We start from the raw sequence: 17,318 nt of genomic DNA, 5'->3' as shown, positions 1-17,318 counted from the left end.
TGAACTAAGGGCTTTGCTATTACCTGTGTCACTTGGATGTCATTGAAGATTTCCCTGTAGACAATATTGGTCACTCCATCTTTACCGTCCGCATCGGAAGTCTCGTCTAATATCTTAAGCCCATTTGGAGACGTGACCCTAGACATGGCCACATATAGTTGACCATGAGTAAACACAGGGCGGGGAAGATATAGAGCGACATTATTTAGGCTCTGCCCCTGGCTCTTGTTTATGGTCATGGCATAGCACAGCCTGATCGGGAATTGCCGACGGTTGAAAGTGAATGGATGGATGGTATCTGTGGGTGTTAGCTGAATCCTAGGAATCAAAACCTGCTCACCAACTTCTGTGCCAGTCATGATCTCAGCTTGAACAATCCTGCTACCTAGCCGGGTGACCATCATCCTTGTACCATTGCACAAACCTAGATCCTGGTTAAGATTGCGCAGCATCATAACTGGTGCCCCTACTTTCAAGCACAGCCGGTGATTCGGAAGTCCTGGAAATTCTAGTGAATTGAGATATTCAGGTGGGTAATGGCTGGTCCAATCATCAGCTGGTGTGGCCTCAAAATCGATGGAATCTGAGCTCAAATACTCCCTAGCATGTGATGGGATCTTAGAGAGTAGATAAGCGTTGATCTCATGTACGGTATTATTTGTCGGTGTCAAGACGGCTCTTTCCTTCAGGTACTCTTTGTTTCGGTAGTTCTGGAGGAAGTTTGGATATGCAGCATCTGCCAAAGCTTCATGTGGAGTTTCAGAGCGAGGTAGTAATAAGCTCTTGTCCACAAAAATCTGACTACCTTCTTCATGCTTTGATTTATATGATGACACTGTTTCCGCTTCCCCATTTCCTACTTGCAAGAGCCATTCTGCAAAGTCTTTGTCCTCCTGCCGCGCAGCCTCATGTTTATTGACAGTGAATAGACTCGTGCCATTTTCCAAATATACGACTTGCTAATGGACGCGAGAACCGTATCCGGACGTTTCCCGTGTGGGATGACCGGTAGAATTTGTCTAAAATCGCCCCCAAGAAGCACCGTCTTGCCACCAAAAGGCTTTGTGGCTGCCTCGGGATCTGCGTGCGATAACAAATCTCTGAGAGAACGGTCTAGTGTTTCAAACGTGTGTCTATGCGCCATCGGAGCCTCGTCCCATATTATTAGGTCCGCCTTGCATATTAATTCAGCCAAGCTAGACCCTTTGTGTATATTACACATCGAACTATCATCCAGTGCCAGTGGTAGTTTAAACCGTGAGTGGGCTGTTCTCCCACCTGGAAGAAGCAATGCCGCGATACGGCGGTTGCAACCGGTATAACTACTTTGCCTACTGACCTGACCTGATCCGTGCGATGATGGTCCTGTACAGGTACGTTTTACCAGTTCCTCCTGGACCATACACAAAGAACAGTTGCCCTAATCCTTCTTCAACTGACTTGAGAACTGCATCATACACTGTGCGCTGATCCTGATTGAGGGCGCTAAACAACTCACGATGCGTTTCAGCCTCCTTCTTGACGTCGTAAAGTAACTCTTGCCGCAACTCCGGGTTGTTCAACTCTGATATTATGGATTTATCTGGCTTAGGCATCTCATCGTAGTCTTCTAACGTCTGGTTATGCTCTTTTAGATGTCTCTCGACCTCGATCAGAGTATACTGCTTCAACTGCTCGTCCTCTAATTCAAGCTCTGGAAATCGAAACTCCTTACGTTTCATGTAGAGTATGTCCTCAGCTAAAAACTTCCATGAATGCTCCCACAGCTTTAGAGGGCTTATAACCTGACAGTATACCAGTATAAGTACAAATAATCTTCTCAGCTGACGTCCAGTCGCCCAGTAAGATGGCTCTTCTATTGCTTCATGCCACTCTTTATCATCATTGAGTAAACCTCTGGCATAGCACGCGTCTTTGCACTTCTTGTAAAAGACCCCACCAACACTGCATAAATCATAATAGCTCCTAGGACCTCTCACAACATTTAACAATATCCTTAAGTAGTATCTATCTCCGGAGGTTGGACTGACATACACGACACGGCCAATAGCTTCTCCTTGTTGTCTTGGTGCCCATAGTTTCCCGGCTGACTGATATACGAACCTGGAGGGGAACTCAATGTATGTCAGCTCCCTAGCTTCCTCATATATCTCACACGCCTCAAAGAATGCAGTTAACATCGTCTTATCTATATTCTCCCGGCATAGCACCTCTGATAGGTCAGCAGATTCATCGTAGACCATCAAATGCTCCCCTGGTAGGTGTACTGGAAGCTTAACAACATTAGGCTGGTTATGGTGTATTGGGAAAGCAAATAATCTCCATGCACCTTCGCAAGCCGATATATAGCGGCATTCCAAAAACTTGTCAATCTCGTTGACCATACTTGTTTTTTTCTTTTCCTCCTGATTCACGATGCCTGCAGATTCCTTTTTCTGTAGGTGAGCAGTAGCACGATCAACGCCTTTGGTAATGTATTTAAATAGGTATTTGATTGCACTTGTCCTACAGCACCATTCAACGTTGATGTGGGCTTGGTATTTCTTCAGCAGAGCAAGATTATGAGGCACCACATATCGATGATCCAGTTTGATATCACCCTTGACAACAAACGACCCAGAATCACCCCTCCTCCTATATACCACGAATCCAGATTTGTCAATTCTTGTGTGATCCGAGAAAGGTTTTGGAAACTCTTAGTGCACTCCCCTTTGTCCATGCACGGCGACCTGGGGCGTAACCTGCCACACGGACCATGTATCATATGCCGCTCAACCAAATCAAAGCCCTCCGGGTCAAGCTCTCTATCTGGAAACTCTGCCGAGATATATTCATCAATCATTGCAGCTGTAACCTCCTTTTTACTCCTTTTAACCATAATAAGATATGGGCATGGGGCAAACCTCGCTTCTGAAATTCTATGGTGTAGACCACTGCAATAATCATAAGTTTAGTTAAAATGACTGGGGTAAACTATGTTTACTCATTAGATTAGAGATAAATCAACAATTTTCGAATCATATATTTACCATTATCGTTTTACTTTAGTAACCACTGTTATGGTGAAAAAATGGGGCATGAGTATTCGTAGTTAAATGGTGGTAATTTTAATTAGAATAAATACAATAAATAATAGAAGTCAACAACATATATCTATACATATTATAATTTTAATCAAAAATTTGTAGTAGTTTGGGGTAATACCTTTTTTTTAAATTTATTAGTGACCAATTAAATTAGTAGCTAAATTATATTCTTATCCTATTTTCACTGGGTGGCATTACATCAGTTTATGGTTTGTTCCATTGTATTTGCTATTCAACATATTCTGAAGACTACTATACTTATGTATGGAGTATTATTTTGTAATTTTGAAATCAAAATCACATTCTTTACCATTGAACTCTTTCCTTCTAAGAATCTCAAAGTTGCTTTTGTTGGGGTAGTTTTGATCACATATTTTAGTTCCGTATCAGTATTTAAACTATAACCGGGGGTTTTTTTTGGGTTTTTTCGAATAAGTGAAATTATGTTATATGATTCTCAATAAATAGGTATTATAGGTGAATTTAACTCTGGTAAGGTTGTCTCAGTATATCAGTGTGAATTTTTAACCGGAATATATTTGAGATTAACTTGTACCTGCGGCCGGTTTAGGGAAGTAAACTCCGTTTTTGAATTCTGCCATCATTTCATCAAGCTTTAGCTTGAAGAGTCGACACTCGAGGTCAGGCCGGCTATTAGGGGAGTCACCTCCATATGCAGTAAGATGATTTTTGAGCTCCACCCAATTTGGGTTCGCGGTGACGGTGATGAAGAGATGAGGGTTCCCATACCAACGGCATATAGCCATTGCGTCTTGATATTTTTCAGCCATGTACCGAGGTCCAGCCGTGAAGGATGAAGGGAGGATGACCTTTTTACCAATTTGAGCCGGGTCAGCATCACCGGCTTCAACTGCGTCGCATACATTGTTGTATAGATCTGCCCGCAGCTTCTTTTGATTCAGACTGATGAACCGCAGTCTCTCTGTCTCTGTAGCCACATATGCGTCAACAATATACTGGTGCAGTAATCTTCCTCCCTTAATAATTGTCATTCCTTCTGAAGGTCTGGTCTGGATTTGATAAGCATAAAACTCTCGCATCGTCATGAATTCCCTCTTCACAGTGGAAGTTTCCGGCCCTTCGTATGGCAGTCGTTCGTTGTACCCAGTTTCCCCGTACGGAAACAACAATGGATACTGAAGACTCATCAGTAACGGGTGGAGATCACCTATTCTTTGCAGCTGCGAAGATTTAAGCTCGACCACAATGTCTCTTCCTACAGTTGTCGCAGATAAATCTCCAACCACCAGTCCACCGATCTCACTTGCGGAAGGAAGATCATACTGTCGGCCTCTGTTTGGATGACTGACTAATGTGATACTAAACTCGATTGTCCCAGTGGCGCGGAAGCGGTCGCGAGCATGTCTAAAGGTCCTGGCTAGGTGGTTGTTAGTGTCAAGCATCTCAATCAACTGGGCAATGATAGCATCATCGAGTTCTAGTGATGCAGAACCTTTGGTAATCGCTCTCTTTCTGTTCTCGATCTCGTTTTCGGTATCGAAAATATAGAGCTGCAAATACTGCGGATCGTTACCATCTTCGGGTAGCATGGAGCCAATTCTGTGAGTTATCTGGCCATGGACACGGAAGGTAAAAGGTCCTGGGGTTCCAGTAACGCTATGGTCAATATGGGCACCCATTGATGTGAATGCAAGCAGACTGTTTGCAACTCTGATGTGTGGTCTGAATTTTGGTGACTCCAACAGCTCTAGCAACGGTGACGGTGGCTCTCGAACCGGTGGAAGCCTCACACGCCCCTTCTGGCAGCATAGACTAAACTCTTTCTTCGACCGGTTGGTCCCACCGCCAACTGCTTCGGCGTTCCATAGTAATGCTTTACACGATGGGCATGACACCAAATCCCACTTGACACATGGTTTGATTTTCTTTTTACCTGAATTTTGATAGAGCAATGTCAGGCTAATTTCATGTACTGTAATATAGAACGCCAGACTACAGAGTTCAATAATCTTACGTTTAGCAGTTGTGGACACAGACGTGGATGACAGAGCTGCTCTCCTTTGTCTACGGATTGATAATCGCAATTGTCTGGCATTCCGAGTTGCTTCCGCATACGGAATCACGGGTGGGTTAGCATCGCTTGAGAATAACAGTGCTGCATGAGTTGCTGAATGTGTCAGTAGATACATAAACACATATATATCTATCTATGTAGAGGCAGGTTCTTATGCTATGTAGCTTATAAGATATACCCGTTGGAATGATTGGTCTGCCCACTCCCCGTTTCTTCATCGATTTGTTGTCAGCTACGGTATTCACAAATAGCGATCGTGTAAGCAATGCTGATATGTTAAATCGATAATGGTGACAATACAATATTGACTCACCAACTGTAGGTGACCTGTTCGTTTTTGTGGACCTAACCAGCATTCGGGACCGTCGTGATGACCGCGTTATATCTCCTCGTTGATCCCCTTATTCCAAAAAACAAAAAAAAAGAAAAACAAAAAGGACGATTATAAATGATATTAGTATAATACGCAAAATGGATGAGTTCAAACCAAGAGAGCAATGGACGCACCAGATCCATTGACCCCCATGCTTTCACAGACGTTTCCAATGCTTCCGTCAGCATCCAAACTTCTTTCGATGTTGATTCTTTGATCGCTGGTCTCGGCTTCGTTCACCATTGCGCTAGAGTATCTAACACAGAGCTTAGGGATCTAATATTTCTGAAACACAAATGTGACTGATTGTGGTGCTTGATACAATTATCAGTTACTAAAAATTCGTGTCTTAAGAGGACATTTATTAGCCTTAAATGAGTGTGTATTACTTTCCATATATATAGTCATATGGGAAGAATATTTATCCTATTAATTTCTATTTTATAAATTATAGAAAGATACTTAAAAAGAATGAATGCTATTAAGCAGGGAAATTAAGTCATGCTATTTAAAAATAAGAACTGGTAATATATCACAACTCTTATGATATAGCTAGGTGACGCTTGGAGGTGAGATAAGAAGTCGAAATATTTTAGATTTGAACATTATGGGACGCCAATTTGACACAAATAACTATGTATTTATATCCCATAATTTTATATCTATAGATATAGCTAACTGTTATATCCACCTATGATTACCTAATAAAGAATTCAAGCGACCTATACATCTAGGCGTTGATCTTAATCAAAGTAAATATTTGTTTTTTTTTTGTTAAAAATTTAAACTATTTGTTATACCTTACAGAACGTAAAATGACTTAATCTATTTGTTGAATATTTGTTGAAGCGTTGTTTAGTAGTCTTAGCTTATAAAGAGGACCACCGTCGCTATGTTTTAATCTATGAACGTTATACCTTATATCATTTGTTTTTTTTTTAAAATACTTGTTTTGGTGTGCTACTTTGTTTCGAATATCCAACTAATTTTTTAAAAGAATTAAAAAAAGGATTGTAGACTAAATTCAAATAACCGGAATTTTTTTTTTTTAGATAAAAAGGGAAACTGGTGATATTGATCCCATCTACAGATAGGACAATGACACACTCATTACACAAAACAGAAATATTAAAAAGACAACAAATCAAAACTACCAAGAACGAAAAAGGAAGGGGGAAAAAACAGTAATCCGGTTATAACTTGATCACCAAGCAACTCATGCAGTCGCGGAAACTGGGTTGAGACCAATGACCATGTCAAAGAACTCATACATGAGGTAAGCGTGAAAGCAGCCGGAGCAGACCGTATCGACTTCAGCTGGATGACAGTTAACGTCTGGCTTCATCTTCATGTACGTAGCAACATACTCGTCCTTCAGACGCAGGGGCAGATCACTTATGGACTTCTGGACCTTGACCCAGATTTTCTCAACGGAAGCAACTCCAACATCTTCAGATAACTCCGAGATGATTTTCTTACCTTCGTCAACCATTCCTAGGGCCATTCGAAGAAGGCCGTAGAGGTACGTTGCCTCCCTATGACTCCCATTAGATGCAATACGCAAGTGGTGAAGTCCAAGGGACTGGTTATCAAAGAGGAAATACTCACGGATTCCCTTGACATAATGAGCGGCAAGATTATCGGCTGCGAGAAGCTGCTCCATTAGTTTGCCATAGTTGTCAGCAAGGCGGGGTTGTTCCACCAAAGGGGATATGCACAGGGTTGTGGCGATGAGAGGATCATCAAGACCAAAGTTCATGCTCCTGCATGACAGCACAGTGTTAGCGTAGTCGGAGGAGGAGGCGGCACCGACCTTTGATATGATGACACGCAACATGTCATCGGGCAACGTATCGAGACGTGTTGGATTACGCTTGTTTGGCTCCATCGTTTCTTTGGGGAGTGTATAGGGGTTTAAGCTTTTGCTGTAATGGTGGTTAGTGTTTTACTCTGTTTTTTTTTTTTTTAATTTATTGGTTTGTCTTGTTCTTGTTATATATAAGGAATGTAGACGAAGGTATAAGGAGTTACGGTTTACAGTGATAGAGTGTAACGTATTTGCATTAACACATCCCACTACGCACTTGATTATACTTTATAATATTAAAGAGGGACGTTAGCGGTTCTGATATAATTTGGGGATGTTAATCATTTTTTTTGTATATTTATAATTCTGATTTTTGTAATTTTGTTCTCCAACCCCAAAAATTATTCATATTCAAAAATTCCCAAATATGAACGCTGTATGAATAGCATATTTCATCCACTCGAATAAAATCATGAAGAAAAAACCATCATGCTATCAGCTACAAATCAAACATGCTTATCTAATAGTAGGCAGAGCCTGAAATTATATTTTAAAATATTCAATATGATGGACATATTAAGATCTTGTTATGGTGACTTTAGTACATCTCTATAAATGATGGTATTATCTGCTCATATATACCTATTAAGATCATGTTATGGTTCATCTTCAATTAGTAAAAACGGGGAAAAAAAAAACAAAAAAAAAATATGAAATGGTGACTTTAGTACATCTCTATAAATGATTGTATATCTACTCGAAGATGCTCTACTCTTTTTAATATAATCACCTCCACCATATTATTATCCTCTAAGTTTCGTAATGTTTATTTATATAACGAACCCCGTAAAAGATTACATGGAAATGAATTCATCCATGCCATTGAAGGTAATGTATCGAGAACACTTGTACAGTGATGATTACGTCGCATAATAAAGATTTAATGCAATATAGAATATATTTATAATACGAATCATTCTGCCACATAACAACGTAGGCTGAACAGTCCTGCCATATAACTACGTATACTGAACAGCGCGACGTGATCCAACTAATAAGATGCCAAAAATCCTATTAGCAAACCAATTAGAATAAAGTAAAAGAGAACAAAAGAAAAAAAAAACAATGGATGCAATGAATCCAAAATACTTGCACAGTGATAAGTCTTAAAATTTTAATTTCAATAACCCATATATATGGGAATATCCAAAGCAAACATCCAAATCAAATATCCAAAGCAAATTTCAAACACACGACAATTAAAGATACTGCATATGCATTATTAAATATGAGCGACTGAGCATAGTCTCATTCAACTCTCGCCTTCTTCACCCCAGCAGGTGATGCCATATCAGTACTCCCACGCGCCTTACCCCCTGTGATCACACCCCCATCCGATGGTGTCCCACCAGTCCCATCCCCATCTCCGTTTCCACCGGTGGACTGCTTTCCAGGCGATTTGTCATCATCATCACCATCGTCACCCCCCTATCCATTAATTCTGTTATACACACCTATGTTTGGATACAGCAAATTGGAATCGAGGAGTTGTAAGTGAGTATACTTACATTGTCATCGACGTCATCATTTGGCAGCCGACCATGGTCCTTATCTACACGCGTGATAGTGAAGGTCTTATGGTGTTCAGTGAAATTGTATGCAGTAACTCTCACTTGGAACGTGTATGTGTTTCCTTCCATTTCTGTGATGAACGGAGGTACCATTGAGTCTTCTGGATTCACTCCCTCTTCACCCTGTTAGTCATGATCACAGTTGTCAAACCCAGGTGCGTTTAGTAATCAACACAAATACGACGAACCAAACACATGCACGTATACAAAGTTACGTCATACCAGCATCTGTACAGCCTCACTTGCTCGAAGACTATGCAGCTTGGTCATCACACCATCAAACCAGACGAACGTGCCTTCGCCGGAATCATCAGATATCACCGTTTCCACACGATAGCTAAAATAGACAGCAGAACAGAATTCAAATTGCTTAAAAGAGATATAAACCAGCGTCTAAATTACTTATCAGAATGTAATTAGCTACAATAAAAACAATGCATACCGGAGAGTCCCAATAGCATGTGAGTTATCGCAACGTCCACACACCAAGGCAGATGAACTACGCTGCAGTTTCTTACTGCACTTAGAGCACGCAACATAACACCAACCCTTCTCTGCTTCCACACGAACAACCTTCCCAGTACACAGAAAATCAATTTCCTGCACCAATAATATAAGAGTCAGACATAAAGCGATTTATAAGTTTCAAAAAGGTGCAAACAAAACACTGAATATAAAACAAAACTAATCTTAATGGATGCCAGACTATCGTTACCTGGGACGCAGCAGTAACGACAAAATTGCTGAGCTCAGCAATAGTCATCTTCTCGACCTTTGCATACGACCTGAGCAGCGGAGCGGCTGACGGTAGACCCGTGTCTCTGGCGACCAATCTACAAAAAAAAAAAAAGAAAAAAAAAAAAAGACAACACTGGTTAAATCTCCAACCGTGAACACATACAAACCCATGTGAAACCAAACAAAAACTTACTGATAGAAACGGGCGCTTCCTGCATCGGTCTGCTTATCGAAATACACATGTGTTCCAGATGTGGCATTGAGAAACAAACGACCTAAATGGATCATGAATTGTGTCAAATCAATTTGTACAAAACATGTAATAACATATGCACAAAAACACTTCACTACCTCCAACCAGTTTCGGGTTTATGCTGGTGGCAACAATGACCTTCGGATCATCACGCATTGACTCAAGTTGCATATGGAAAGCAACAGCCTGGGAGTCAAATAGGCTTAGAGTGACAGTGTCATCACTGCACAAATCGAAAATAGCACATCTGTTAAAATAATTGAAGACAGGGTAAAACAAAAAAATAATATGGCAACTACACACCATATTCAAATGAGCTACAGCTATATCAATCCAATACCTGTCCAGCCTGATAGTCACCATCACACGATTCTTTGCTTCAGGAGGATCAGTTACGGTACTCCTCACCCCAAGGATCTCCCCTATGATGTCTACATAAAGCCTACCAGATCATTAATCAATGTACATATTCATACAACATGAACTAACAGTGTGAAAAAAAAAAAAACCTTACCTGGTAAGTGACTGTTCGTGTTTGCCAGTCCATGCAACTCCGACTGGTTACGGAACCGGAAAGCTTCCGTGGGCAAAGGTGAAACCGGGTCGGACAATTCCTTAAAGGAGGTTGTTTCGCTGAACCGGATGTGGAGAGAAGAATCCGTAAGCCGGAAGTTCTGCGCACACCTAGCGACGTCAAAACCAGAAATCGAAAACATTGTACCGGCAATGAGTTGTTCCTGGTATCGTGGGAGACGGTTAGAGCTTATGCTTGCCTGCATAATAGTGCCCTGAATATGCAGAAAGAAGCATCAGACAATCATAGTATGAAAATAAACCAACACACACAAAACCAATGTAACTAATTTCAGTTTACGTCCAGTTCAACATACACACAACCCCATCAATAAAATACCTAATTACTCAATCGAGACAACAACCAAAAGGACACAACGAACAAAAAAAAAAAAAAAAAAACACAGTAAAACTGAAGATTGCAACACTCAAACAACAAATCGTATGGAATGAACTTACATTGACGTCCACCAAAAGGAGGTCAGCCCACATGAGCTCGCCGCCACGTTTCACGTTTCTTGCTTCCCAGAACCGAAGGAGCCGCGCCTCAACGACGGCGGAGCACCGGCCGGATTTCAAATCTGAAAAGAAAACTTTCGTCATAGCCATTAGTCGAGAAGAGGATGAAGATTGTGAATTAGCAATGATAGGTATCAGAGAGATTAAGAGGTGAAGGAAAAAACAAAAGAGTAAGATAGGGACCTTTTATAGCACACACCAACGCTTGATCAGCGAAACCGAAGGGACCGCATTGAAGTCTCGAATTCAAGTCACACGGAGTAACTATGATGCGCAAGGAACGGATCCGTTACCGTTTCCGGTTCTTCACGAACGGCGCCGATAGAGTCATGGAGGACGAAGGAGAGATCCGATTAGGGCTATCGCTTACTCTGGTTCGAGCTGGGCCGGAAAAACGATCAATATAAGGAAAAGATGAGACAGAGCCCAATCACAAATCGCGAAGCCCATCAACTAATAGAATAAATGAAACGGTGCACTTCATATAACTGGACAGGTGTCGCCATGTCAGGGCTCGAATTTCTTAGGTGTCATCCTAGTTGTCACATTGGGAGAGAAACACTCTTCTTTATAGATATAGATTATTGTTTTCACCCTACATCTATACTACGAAACTGAGAAACTCACAATTATATTAAACTACACAATATAGAATTGGACAAACTCAAAATTATTTAAAACTACAATATAGAATTAGACAAACTCCAAATTATATTAACTACTATAAAATATATGTTATATGTTAAGACAAAAATGGAATCCGCGCGGTCGCGCGGATCATGATCTAGTTTGGATTTAAATTTGAACCTTTTCCGATAACCGAATCACTCAGTGACCCGAAATACCAAATTGAACCGATACAAATTGACGAAATGCCCACGCCAAGGGTATGGTTTGGTAATAAAACCTAAAACAAAGGGGAATTAATGTACGTGTCCTCCACTATATAGCATGTTTAGAGAGATCGATATTACTTCGCAGCCGCACAGCACGCGAAGAAAACGTTGATCCAATTCCCAACAGGAATTTGCGAATCTTATCTCAACCAAGCAGTTAATTGATCTCTTCTTAGTGGTGAGTCTCGTCTTCCGTTCTATGTATTTCCGATGATCTTCTCTACCACCAATTATCGATCAGAAATTTATGTTTCTATATTTAATTCATATGGTTTTTATCCGAAATATTGCTTAATTCGAATTCAAATTTACATTTTTTTTTTGGAAACCCTAGATGGGAATCTTCAATTTCGTTAGGAATAGCTAGTTTTTTAGGGTTTCGATTTCCATAAATCAGGGAAGAACTTGTATTGAACCAGCTTATCTTGTTAGTGTTTGATTTTGTTTTGTTTTAAGATTCTTAGTCGTTGCTGGAACTTGATGTTCAGTTATCTGCTTTTCATATTTTAGACAGAACATTAAGCTGAATCCGATTTTAATATTTATTTTGGCAGTTACCATGCCGAAGAACAAGGGAAAGGGAGGAAAGAACAGGAAGAGAGGAAAGAATGAAGCGGATGACGAGAAGCGAGAGCTTATATTCAAGGAAGATGGACAAGAATACGCTCAAGTCCTTCGTATGCTTGGTAATGGAAGATGTGAATGTATGTGCATCGATGGCACTAAACGCCTCTGCCATATCCGTGGTAAAATGCACAAGAAGGTTTGGATTGCAGCAGGTGACATCATACTTGTTGGTCTGAGAGACTACCAAGATGACAAAGCGGATGTCATCCTCAAGTACATGTCTGATGAGGCCAGGCTTCTCAAGGCATATGGTGAGCTTCCAGAGAATACTCGTCTTAACGAAGGAATTGTTGGTGATCTTGAAGAAGATGAGGAAAATCTGGCCGAAGACTATGTTGAGTTTGAGGATGAGGATATCGATAGGATCTAAAGTGTTGTTTGGCATTTCTTTACCGTTTCCGTTTGTATTTTCAATTTGACACGCATGAATTCTGAGTTTAAGAAGAAACTGGTGGTAAAACATTATATGTGTTTTGTTCTTGTTGCATTATTTTCTTGTCACATTCTGTTGTAGTGATTCTGGTTATAATTGGAAACTGAACTGAAAAAGAAGTAAGATCACATCGAAAGGTTGATTAAGCCATTTGCTTACTTGCAGCAAGTATATAACACATCTGAAAAGTTATTGAAAAACTAAGTTAGAATGAAGTGGGCACAAAGAGGAAGAGAGCGACACCTGCAGTTTTAAAATTCAAGGCAGTTAGTCCAAAGATCCCCAAGGGAGCAAGCTCAAAGAAAAGATTGCAATCTCTAATTATGTCAACTCCTAGGACTGTGTGATCACCAAGAGGAAGTAAAAATCAAAGGAATACCCCACCGGCCCACCGAATCCTTCGACGAATGGATAGGATCATCAAACATATCCAACCAGCCAACCATTCAACTCATCCCACCAATGACCAAGAAAAGCTCGGATTTTCAAGCTCCTCTATCCTGGAGTCTTTAGTCATAGCAAGTTTGAACTGTTGTGGGTTAGAAAATCCCAAAGTCCAACAGCAAAAAAAAATCTAGAAGAAGAATTCTCCAGATATAAATCTATCTAATGGAAACTAAAAACCCCGATGAAAAAGTACTACAAGACCTACAATGACTACTATGGAGGACTATTACATTGTTTCACCCCACAGCCCCAGAGGAGGAGGACTTTTTCTTGGTTGGAAAAAGGATGTCAAGCTCACAGTCCTAAAATCTTCTCAAAACTACATCGATACCAAAATTTCCTACAAAAGACACTCCTTCCAAGTTACATTTGTATATGGAGAACCAGATCATAGCAAAAGACAAGCAATGTGGAGAGTTAGCTACCCTACACCCTAACCCACGAGAAGCCTAGTTCCTTACATGAGACTTCAATAAAATTCTAGACAACAGTGAAAAAATGGGAGGACCAAACAGGGCTGAAGGCACTTCCTATGCCTTTAGAACCTTCATGTCATAGAATGATCTTTTTAATCTAAAACACTACGGAAGCTACTTGTCATGGAGGGGTAAGAGACACAATCACTTTGTTCAATGTTGACTAGACAGGGCCCGGAGTAATAGTGAATGGACAGACATCTTCTCATCCTGCAGAAGCCAATACCTCAAGTATGAGGGCTCACATCACCACCCACTCATATCTTTCCTCGACACAAAAATAAGAAAATGTCACATAATCTTCAAGACATATGGGAGTCCTACTCTCATCTCAAAGTGGAGGAGAAACTACCTATCTGTAGAAGAGTACCTGGAGCAAGAAATTCCATGAGAACAGCAGGAAGGCGATTGAGAACCTTAGAGAACTACTCGACTCAGCCATGTCCAACCCGATTCCGAATGACGCAACTATCCACGACCTAAACAACAAACTCCTGCTAGCTTACAAAGTGGAGGAGGAGTTTTGGAAACAAAGAAGCAGACAATTGTGTTAGCTCTGGGAGACTCTAACACCGGCTTTTATTCACACGTTTACAAAAGGGAAAAAGGAAAGGAACCGCTTGTCAGTCATAGAAAATGAAGATGGACTACCTGTATTCGAAGAGGAATAAATCTCTGATGCAATCTGCAAGTACTATGCCAAGCTCTTCATGTCCATCCTCTTTGATGGCTCCGATGCAATAGAGAGAACCATAAACCCCTGCATTTCGAACAAAACAAATGAGGAGATTTTCCGAGAACCCTCTTCAAAGGAAATCAAAGAGGTTACTTTTGCTATACATGCTCGTAAAGCGCCTGGTCCCAATGGTTTCTCAGCCAGAATCTTCCAATCTAATTGGGAAACAATTGAACCTGCAATTTTCAAAGAAATCCAATTATTTTTCGTAAATAAATGAAACAAATACTAGACTTTTTATATAAAACAGATCGAATGCTAGAGTCAGTTAAATAAAAATGATTAATAATTTAATACGTATTTGAAAGAGTGGCGTGGAAATATGTTAAAAATAATTAATACATAGTGATTGCTGGAAGATCAACTGCAAAATCTTTGTGAACTAGTGATATTCCGGCGCTACGCGCTGGGTTCGTATGTTATACTTTTAAATAAATTTATAAATTATTATATGGTTTTAACAAATAAAATATGTTAAATATGAAATAAAAATATATTAAAAATGATATTTTCTGATTTTTTTATAGTGGTTAGTGACCATAGTGCAATACTTGTTTGAAGTTGTTTAGTTCAAAGTGGAATAGCATAAGTGGTTGTTACTAATCGATTTAATAAAAATAGAATAAAAAGCCGATAGTCATAACAAAATTAATTTAGTTGGAATTTAAATATAAAACAAAGTTGATGTTTTATATAGAGAACATACTTATATTATTAATTATTAAAATAACTATATATGAACTATAAAACTTTTACTAATATATTTAGTTCAAATAATAGAAAGATGGAATACGTTTCAAATTTTATAAATTTTATAAAAAATAAAGGTGAAGTGTCAATTTTTAATAAAATAATTGGTGAGTATCTAAATATATTTTTTAAATTACCATGTTGACTTTTAAAATATAGAGTGCGAGTTGTATGTGTTACTTTAGTTTTAAGGTCTCTCAAAAATATGTATCTTAAAATAAGAAACATAAAATTATTTTCTATATTAGTTTTGTTATAATGGAAGATTTTGTGTGTGTTTATAACAAAATTCTTGTTTGTCCACCCTTATTTAGAAATATCAACAAATTTTAATATGAATCTAAGTGGGGCTTATTGGATCGAGGGTTTCACAAGTTTACTGGGATTTCAGATTTGATAGAATTTAGATGGGATTTCACGATTTTTGTTGGGATTTTGAGTATTTGGTGGGGATTTAAATAGGTGATTTTGGTAGAATTTAAAAATAAAATAACAAAACAACATGCCAAGAAATTGAGCGTCACTCTCTACTTCTGTAGTTTTCATGGTTTCACAATGGTCTTCCGGGTCCGTGCTCAGTAATACAAACATGCCAAGAAACCAAAGAAAACATGCTTTTATCTCCAGAAAACCGTGAGGCCACTCTGTTCAGAAGTTCAGCCAACATGTAAAGTGTTTCTGTAATTATCTTCATTGCACAAACAGATTCTTTAACGTGGTCCAAATTGTTTACTTGTTCAATAAATTCTACAGCTAATTGTAGAAATGTCTGCCACCCATATAGATCCACGATAACATTAAAGTCAGATTTTATGACGTCTTACCAAGTTTAATGCAGCTTTGAACCATTGCTGAGCTAAAGCATTCCTAATGGAAGAGAGGACCAGCTTTCTGGGATAAATGCATTCGAGATTCCCCCGCATAGTTTGTAGTATTGCAGCAGCTTCTTCTCCATTAAGGACTCCTATTACTTTGGCACCTCTTTCCCAAACATTTACATAGTTCATAATTTCAGTCTCGCCTTCTACCATCAATTACAAAGTATAAATTTCCAAGTTCCACTTCTCTCTGCAGTTCCTCAGTATCGACAATAAAGAGAATGGTCAAAATAATCAGACGGGTACCACTTCATTGGCCAACTCTGAATAAAATGAGAAACTGCTGCAGTTATTACACAGGCTCTTCCCATTGATGTAAAGTCTACCCATTTCATCAAGCCCACATATCAAGGGTTTGAGCAATGAGCACCCCACCAGCATCAACCTGCGCCACCCTCCCCCGAGGACAAGTTGATGGAAAACATATACAATCATCACTGACACAAGCTAACATAATGCATGAACTTCTAAAGAAAGTGGCCTCAAGGTTAGCTAGTTCAGACTTCCATAATGACTACCAAAAAACTCAACATGAAGACATCACATACTAAGATTTCAACACTGTTCAGTGAAATTTCTAAACAAATTTGGCCTCAAGGTTAGCTAGCTCAGACTTGGATGTTACATGTATGTGTACACAACCTGTCAGAGTGAGATGTACCTTGATATTTTTTTCTTTTCTGGTTGTAACTTGTATGTATACAAAACCCAATTAGGCTTTAACAGTAAATACAAAACTAACGATCACTTGAACCACTTGATTCATTGAGATCAAAGGATTCATCGGAAACTATCAATATATCAGAGCAGACAAACCCCAATTCTCCTATTTTAACTTCATCTCTATGGTCTTCCCGATCCAACTCTTGAACTCGTCAGATTTACGGAAGTTTCTTCCAGGTGCACGCTTCCCTTTCTGATTCCTTTTCCGGCTCAGGCAGGTAACACTAGGAGGAAGCGACACACAAAATTTTAGCAGTTTTTTAATCACCATACCAGCAGTTCTCAACTGATTTCAGTTACTTCTCTTTTTTTATCG

The 17,318-nt window shown here is 39.5% G+C and overlaps 5 protein-coding genes across 15 annotated transcripts in view; 1 reads left to right on the top strand and 4 right to left on the bottom strand.

Annotated features, from left to right (window-relative positions):
* LOC130494865 (uncharacterized) overlaps positions 1-2,878 on the bottom strand; it is a 3,101-nt gene extending 223 nt beyond the window's left edge. The window contains exons 1-5 of the mRNA XM_056985687.1: positions 2,742-2,878; positions 1,340-2,634; positions 977-1,203; positions 575-893; positions 24-496 (exon numbers count right to left, since the gene is read on the bottom strand). Coding sequence (XP_056841667.1) covers positions 24-496; positions 575-893; positions 977-1,203; positions 1,340-2,634; positions 2,742-2,878 — 2,451 coding nt within the window. The remainder of the gene's footprint in view (positions 1-23; positions 497-574; positions 894-976; positions 1,204-1,339; positions 2,635-2,741) is intronic.
* Positions 2,879-6,731: 3,853 nt separating this feature from the next.
* Positions 6,732-7,403, bottom strand: LOC130494864 (F-box protein At2g35280-like). Its single transcript, XM_056985686.1, has one exon. The coding sequence runs from the start codon at positions 7,401-7,403 to the stop codon at positions 6,732-6,734; it is 672 nt and encodes a 223-aa protein (XP_056841666.1).
* A 1,079-nt stretch (positions 7,404-8,482) lies between these two features.
* LOC130512381 (uncharacterized) lies at positions 8,483-11,366 on the bottom strand. 2 transcript variants are annotated; one of them, XM_057010308.1, is made up of 11 exons: positions 11,220-11,366; positions 10,977-11,098; positions 10,459-10,732; positions 10,285-10,375; positions 10,043-10,167; positions 9,885-9,966; positions 9,669-9,786; positions 9,396-9,553; positions 9,176-9,290; positions 8,891-9,076; positions 8,483-8,808 (listed from the first exon to the last, which is right to left on the bottom strand). In XM_057010308.1, the coding sequence occupies exons 2-11, from the start codon at positions 11,007-11,009 to the stop codon at positions 8,803-8,805; spliced, it is 1,188 nt and encodes a 395-aa protein (XP_056866288.1). In that variant the 5' UTR covers positions 11,010-11,098; positions 11,220-11,366; the 3' UTR covers positions 8,483-8,802. The 2 variants fall into 2 exon arrangements, with proteins under 2 accessions (XP_056866288.1, XP_056866287.1); XM_057010307.1 differs by lacking the exon at positions 11,220-11,366 and having other exon boundaries at positions 10,977-11,212.
* Positions 11,367-11,954: 588 nt separating this feature from the next.
* Positions 11,955-13,062, top strand: LOC108805278 (eukaryotic translation initiation factor 1A). Its single transcript, XM_018577284.2, has 2 exons — positions 11,955-12,110; positions 12,487-13,062. Exon 2 carries the CDS (start codon positions 12,492-12,494, stop codon positions 12,927-12,929), a length of 438 nt encoding a protein of 145 aa, XP_018432786.1. The 5' UTR covers positions 11,955-12,110; positions 12,487-12,491; the 3' UTR covers positions 12,930-13,062.
* Positions 13,063-13,109: 47 nt separating this feature from the next.
* Positions 13,110-14,926, bottom strand: LOC108805279 (uncharacterized). 10 transcript variants are annotated; one of them, XR_008934431.1, is made up of 5 exons: positions 14,745-14,906; positions 14,567-14,675; positions 14,286-14,416; positions 13,377-14,178; positions 13,110-13,235 (listed from the first exon to the last, which is right to left on the bottom strand). XR_008934431.1 is itself a non-coding variant. In XM_018577285.2 (4 exons), the coding sequence occupies exons 1-4, from the start codon at positions 14,755-14,757 to the stop codon at positions 14,069-14,071; spliced, it is 306 nt and encodes a 101-aa protein (XP_018432787.1). In that variant the 5' UTR covers positions 14,758-14,926; the 3' UTR covers positions 13,110-14,068. The 10 variants fall into 10 exon arrangements, 4 of the variants coding, with proteins under 4 accessions (XP_018432787.1, XP_018432788.1, XP_018432789.1 ...); XR_008934433.1 differs by having other exon boundaries at positions 13,110-14,178; positions 14,268-14,416; positions 14,745-14,924; XR_001942402.2 differs by having other exon boundaries at positions 13,110-14,178; positions 14,756-14,909.
* Between the last annotated feature and the right edge of the window lie 2,392 nt (positions 14,927-17,318).

The sequence above is a fragment of the Raphanus sativus genome, chromosome 5 (assembly GCF_000801105.2).
Source record: "Raphanus sativus cultivar WK10039 chromosome 5, ASM80110v3, whole genome shotgun sequence".
In the NCBI taxonomy this organism is placed as follows: Eukaryota; Viridiplantae; Streptophyta; class Magnoliopsida; order Brassicales; family Brassicaceae; genus Raphanus; species Raphanus sativus.
The sequence above is the reverse complement of the archived record's forward strand: the minus strand, read 5'-3'. Positions and strand labels throughout refer to the sequence as shown.